The sequence below is a fragment of the Marmota monax genome, unplaced genomic scaffold, assembly GCF_021218885.2.
Source record: "Marmota monax isolate L192 unplaced genomic scaffold, Marmota_monax_Labrador192_F-V1.1 WCK01_AAM20220418_F8-fsc00055, whole genome shotgun sequence".
In the NCBI taxonomy this organism is placed as follows: domain Eukaryota; kingdom Metazoa; phylum Chordata; class Mammalia; order Rodentia; family Sciuridae; genus Marmota; species Marmota monax.
Genome location: NW_026695205.1, coordinates 13,042,275 through 13,048,585, shown reverse-complemented (window position 1 = coordinate 13,048,585; position 6,311 = coordinate 13,042,275). Strand labels below are relative to the sequence as shown.

At 54.0% G+C, this 6,311-nt stretch overlaps 1 protein-coding gene across 2 annotated transcripts; it reads left to right on the top strand.

The window, feature by feature from the left end:
* The first annotated feature begins 256 nt into the window (after window positions 1–256).
* On the top strand, window positions 257–5,827 carry Rgs4 (regulator of G protein signaling 4). 2 transcript variants are annotated; one of them, XM_046430115.2, is made up of 5 exons: window positions 301–856; window positions 3,742–3,846; window positions 4,150–4,211; window positions 4,677–4,843; window positions 5,236–5,827. In XM_046430115.2, exons 1-5 carry the CDS (start codon window positions 813–815, stop codon window positions 5,473–5,475), a joined length of 618 nt encoding a protein of 205 aa, XP_046286071.1. In that variant the 5' UTR covers window positions 301–812; the 3' UTR covers window positions 5,476–5,827. The 2 variants fall into 2 exon arrangements, with proteins under 2 accessions (XP_046286072.1, XP_046286071.1); XM_046430116.2 differs by lacking the exon at window positions 4,677–4,843 and having other exon boundaries at window positions 257–856; window positions 5,236–5,443.
* Window positions 5,828–6,311: the final 484 nt, after the last annotated feature.

Sequence of the window (6,311 nt, the reverse complement as noted above, 5' to 3'; positions counted from 1 at the left end):
CTGAACCATATCCCCAGCCTTATTTTTTGTATTTTATTTACAGTGATCCTCCTGCCTCAGCTCCTGAGCCGCTGGGATGGCAGGCATGCACCATCATGCCCGGCACTAACACAGGTTTTTTAAAAATAAATAGATACATAAATAAATAATAAACCCACTGCCAATGACAGCTGGAGTCTGTGAGTCTGCTGCCTCCTGCAGTCCCTCTGGCAGGAGGAGAGACTGTCAGCATAAGGCTGAGTCCATTCTGGGTAAGGTTTCTGGAACACTCAGGTCCATCACAGAGTTGGAGCTTTACTTTCCTAGCCTGGTTCTCATGGCTGCCTGGCATAGCCATCTGCCCTACAGCTACCTCTCCCCGGCTCCCCCAAGCCTCTGGAGGTCACACCTAGAGACCCGCACTGGCCCACTCCTTCCTGGCAGGGCTGAGGGTCAGACCTTGGGCCATGGTGAGGAGTGTTTCTAAGAAGAGGCCCCTGGAGTCGTCCCTGGGCGCCTATGAACGACTAGCCCCAGGCTCGGCGGCAGTTTGCCTTGGGTCAGGGCCCCAGCTGCGTTCTCTGTGACATGTCGGTGCTTTCTTCCTCTCCTCCGGGGCCCTCGGCACGAGCGGAGCTGCAGCGCGGCCATCTGATTGGCCGACTGGACGTGGCGGGGCTATAAAAGAGAGCCCTGCAGGCTGCGGAGGGAGATGCTCCCAGGGTTTTGACCGCCGCTCCACTCTCTCAGAGAAGAGCCCGGAGCCCTGGAAACGGAAGCCACAGCCGCCGCTCCCGACGGTCTCCCGCGGCGCACCCCGCCCGCTTCTCGAGATGTGCAAGGGACTGGCGGGCCTGCCGGCCTCCTGCCTGCGGAGGTAAGGCTGTGTGCAGGCTGTCTTTCACAAGGACTAGTCAGCTGCTTGCTGAGTCGACTTGGTCAGTGGTTCTCTGCGTAAGATGCAGTGTGGCCAGGAGTCCTGCTGTTCTTGCTCTGTAGGACTAGCTGGATGTGGAGGCTGAGGGAGTAGGCTCCCCAGATTTGGGTACCTGTGTGTGGTGCATGTGACTTTATGAGACCTGTGATGACTTGGAAGCCCGGTCCTCTGAGCCAGGTGTTTGACATTCAGGGGAGGCCTGTGTTCCAAGCTACACACAGAGGTCTGCAAGCCTCTGTGACCAACGCTGCCACCTGAACCTCGCTGCAGCACATGGGGTCGGACTCTGTGCTCCTGACCTCGCATATAGGTGTTCTGGGGAGGCACCCAGGAGAGGGGTGTAGCCTGGAGAAGCAAGCTCTGGTGGGTGCAGCACTGCCCTCTCTCTGGGCTATAAGCAAGTATCATGGTAAAGCTCCTTTCAAGGGGCACCTCCCCCCTTCCTCTGTCTCCAGCCCTGAAGTCAGCTCGGGGTCCTGTGGAAGACCTCCTCCTGAGGACATTGTTTTATCCATGTGCCAATTAAAAAGAAAAAAGTCCTTAAAGATTTGCAGCTGCTCATCTGCCTCTGCTTTATTAAATGAGTGATTTTAGAGAATGCTCATCTGTTAGCAGTTGAGAATAAAAGGAAAGACTCGAGATCTTTCCTTATGAATCTTCAGTTAGGGTCACGTCAACCTGAAATTATATTAACTCCTCTCTTGTCTCCCTGCAAGTAGAAATCACATTAAATTTCAATTTGGAAATAAAATTGTTTTTCATGTGTCACTGAGGAGTTTACCTTTCCAACATTCTGCCCTCAGGGCAAGACCCTGCCCAGGCTTCTTCAGAAGCAGCAGGGGTCTGGCAGGGGAACCAGAAGCCACTAGCCTCCAGCTCCAGTTCAGTCCAGTCACCTATGGAGTGACCCTAGAGGGCAGGGGGTGGTGGGGATGGGAAGGCTACGCTGTGGCTCTGCCCTCAGCTGGCTGCCAACTTGACCGGGACCTGCTCAGCAGGCTGCCCCTCCTGGCCCAGCTGCTGCGCACCTCCCCCAGTCCAGGCCCCAGAGGGCCTTACTGTTTCTGCCCACACGGGTGAGGAGTCTGGCTCCCTGTATCCAAGGATGGCGAAGTCACCTGAGCTGTGCCCTCTCGGTTGTCCTATGCTGTGACCCCGCTCCATGGCCACTGGGCCAGCAGAGGCAGCAGGTGGAGTTGTGAAATGGCTTCTGTTGGCACTGAGTCTCTAACCAGGCCTCGGGACGAATAGCCCAGGGACTGCTGTCATGAGCAGGCTTGGCCTTCCCCTGACAGTAACAGCTGGAGGCAGAGGAAGGGGCAGAGCCGAGAGCACGAAAGCCCTCCTGCAGGGCGGCACGCAGAGACCACAGGTGCACTCCAGGCCGCAGCCATCTGGGTCTTCCACGCTGGGTTCCATGTTTTCCTCACCAGCAGGAACGTCTACTTATTTTTTCTTTTAAAATACCTTTCTCTTCTTAAATGACTTCTTGGCTTTCACAATAAAAGAGGTAAAGTGAAGACAGAAAATGATAGGGAGAGAGTGAGCCAAGAGCTCATTAGTAGTCCTCCCTCCTGCTCCTCATTAGGGGTCCTCCCTCCCACTTCTCTTAAAGGATCCTCCTAACGCTCCTCATATGGGTCTTCCTCCCTACTCCTCACTAGGGGTCCTCCTCCCGCTCCTCATTAGGGCTCCTCCCACTCCTCATTAGGAGTCCTCCTCCCTGCTCCTCATTAGGAGTCCTCCTCCCTGCTCCTCATTATGGGTGCTCCTCATAATGGGTCCTCCTCCCTACTCATTAGGGGTCCTCCTCCCACTCCTCGTCAGGATTCCTCCTCCCACTCCTCATTAGGAGTCCGCCTCCCACTCCTCATTAGGAGTCCTCCTCCCCACTCCTCATTAGGGGTCCTCCTCCCCACTCCTCATTAGGGGTCCTCCCTCCCATTCCTCATTGGGGTCCTTCTCTCTGCTCCTCATGAGGGGTTCTCCTTCCACTCTTCATGAGGGATTCTCTTCCTGCTCCTCATTAGGAGTCCTCTTCTCTGCTCCTCATTATGGGTCCTCCTCCCTACTCCTCATTAGGGGTCCTCCTCCCTTCTGCTCATTAGGGGTCCCCCTCTCTGCTCTTCAGGAGGGGTCCTCCTCCAGCTTCTCAGCCACCCACTGCAGCCTGGCTGCCTGTAGCTCTGTATCCCTAAGCTGCTCCAGGGACAACTCCAGCCTCCTGCTCTTTTCAAAGCCTCTGGCCTCTATGCCTCCTGGTCGTGTAGCTTTTAAAGGAAGGTGGCAGCTGGAGATTGGATGCATCCTCCAGAAGCTTGGGTCCAGCCCAGCTGCTGCTCATGCCCACCCCCCATCCCATGCACTGCACACCTCAGTGAGCTCAGTGCCCCCATAGCAACTGCTGGGCCAGCTGGTGGGCCTGAACTCACCTGCTCTCCAAGTGTGCCCAGTATCCCTCTGCCAGCAGGAAGGCAGATGAACTAGCAGCCAGCTGCCAGGAGGGGGCGTGCAGCAAGACGCATGGTATTTTGCTTTTAAACTAAAACAATCAAGATTAGTCCTGTGTCCAGTTTTGTTCCATTGGCCAGACCAGAGGTGCCACATTGAAAAAGAGGAAGAGTGTGCAGAAGAGGCTTCTGGGTCACAGCTGAAGGAGCCAGTGTTAGGACCCTGTCCTCCTGGTAGCTCCTGCCCGCTCTGAGTCCCATTTCCTATATAGCTGCCTCTGCCCCTGGCACCAGTAGTGAGATCCTCAGGCTCCACTGACAGGTGTCTCTTGGGGATGGCCTCATTGCTAACTGTCCTCGTCCTCCTCCGTGTAGTGCAAAAGATATGAAGCACCGGCTAGGCTTCCTGCTACAGAAGTCCGACTCCTACGAGCACAGCTCTGCCCACAGCAAGAAGGACAAAGTGGCTGTTTGCCTGAGGTAAGAGAAATGGCCTTGGTGAAGATCAGCTGTGCATGACAACTGGCGAGGAGATGTCTGTGACAGGGGATGGAGTCTGTATCCTGAAGGCAAGGTTTGACTCCAGAGGACCTCCATTCTCCTGGAGGTCACAGTTGGATTAGAAATTTTCACATGCTTAGTGAAAAACTGTCCTAATTGACAGCAGGTCTCATTATAATGACAGAAGATACCATCTCTGCATATTATCTAGGATCTTAGACGTCTTTCTCCAATTCTACATCATGGCATTCAAGTTATGCTTTTTCTCTGTGATATCTCTAGGGTGAGCCAAGAGGAAGTCAAGAAATGGGCTGAATCACTGGAAAACCTGATTACCCATGAATGTAAGTCTGATGCCCCCTCCTTCCCCGGGGACCCTGGACAGACGCACTCAGGATAAGACAAGTTTACCTTGTGCTGGTCTAATAGGACCTGCAGGAACGTTGGTATCTTTCTAGTTACCAGACCAGGATAAACTTGTTCTCACATCCCATCTGTTAAACACTTTACCGTGTCTAGAATTTTGCAATACACAGTGGAAATTCATACAGAAATAATTATTGTTCTCATCACATGGAAAAGTGGCAAAGAGAAAATATTCTGAATATGGACATCTTCCTGTAGAATTAGCCTCAGTTTCTCTTTCAATGCCATCTTGGTGGTTGATGGCTGTGTAGACATCTCTGAGATGTAACAATTTCTTGAAAGGGGCTTGAACCTTGCTTAGGGATCACTAGGTGTAACTGGGATCTGTTTGAAGTATGATGCTCGGGGCCTGAAGCCTGACAGTGTGGTTCTCCCTGTACCAGGTGGGCTGGCCACGTTCAGGGCATTCCTGAAGTCCGAGTACAGCGAGGAGAACATTGACTTCTGGGTTAGCTGCGAGGAGTACAGGAAGACCAAGTCACCCGCCAAGCTCAGCCCTAAGGCCAAGAAGATCTACGAGGAGTTCATCTCTGTGCAGGCCACCAAGGAGGTAATTCTCCACCAGCAGTCTTCCTGGACCTGGGAGGAGCTCCTAGGGGTAGGTGTGGGGTGGGGTTTTCAGATCCTAGAGCTAGGAAAGCCACCCAGCATGCTGTCGCACCCCTCAACCATCCCAAGTAAGCCTGTTAAGGAAATGTCTTTCATCCACGGGCTTAAGTTGCCTCCTCTAAAGCTTTTTCCTGATAAATCTCCCCAATCTGGGAGACAGAAAGGAAGATGTTGCTCTTCCCACCTGAAGCAGGATGGACCTCCTCACCTCCCAGGTGCCCCATGGCACTAGGTGCCCTGGGTGCAGGGTGCAGCCACCTGCATCCCAGCACGGAGCTGCACCTCTGACTTGGCAGGGATCCGGTCTGATGGAGCCTCTGTCTTTGTCCCCAGGTGAACCTGGACTCTCACACCAGGGAGGAGACTGGCCGGAATGTGTTGGAGCCCACAGTGACCTGCTTTGACGAGGCCCAGAGAAAGATCTTCAACCTGATGGAGAAGGACTCCTACCGCCGCTTCCTCAAGTCCCGGTTCTATCTGGATTTGGCCACGCCTTCCAGTGGCAGGGCCGAGAAGCAGAAGGGAGCCAAGGGTCCTGCAGACTGTGCGTCCCTACCCCCGCAGTGTGCCTGATTCCCTCTGAGGCCCAGCCTGGAATGGGAGATGCTGTGTTCTGGACACCTGAGGACAACAACAAGCGTGGTGACTGTGCACAGCCCTGTGTAAGTCACTGCCATGTAGACTTGGGTGGAGCAGCCCACCCTCCCCAAGCAAGCACCCAAGTGATGGCCTCAGGGCTGGGATTCCAGACCCACTGGCAGTGCCCTCCCACAGCATGACCTCCATCTGGTCGGCTGGTGCACATCCTCTGACACCCATGTGGACATGCATTCTGCTGGCCAGCACTTCTGCAGGTGCGGCGTTAGGTGAGGTCCATGTATGGGACACATGAGTCTGTGTGCATATTAAATATCTATAATACATACATGTGCATTCTGCATACATTTATGTGTGTATATATCCATATATGTTGTTAATTTGATTGTGTATACACATGTTTCTGCAGGATTAGACAGACAGAAGGCCTCAGGTGCTCAAATCAGTGTGTGTACACACTTCCACGCACATTCTCATCTCTAGCCTTTCTGCTGCCTTGGCACAAGGCAAGCTGAGCTAGTGCCATGCAGGCTAAGAGGGGGTGACAACCTGTGCACCCTGGTTCTATAAAATCCATGGGTTTTGCTGGAGAAGAATCCAAGGGACTTCCTGCAGGTGTAGCCCTGACAGCCTCCGCCCTCAGTCAAGTTGCAGGAAGGCTCATGGACCTGACCTCACAGGGCTCTGGCCCGGGCACCTTTCCTGGGTGCTCAGGCATGCTAGTGAGCGGCCGGGCTGGGCTGGCATCCAGAGATGGAGGGAGTGAGGAGCTGTAGGCAGGGTCTAGCCAGCTTTGTGAGAGTGAGTCTCTG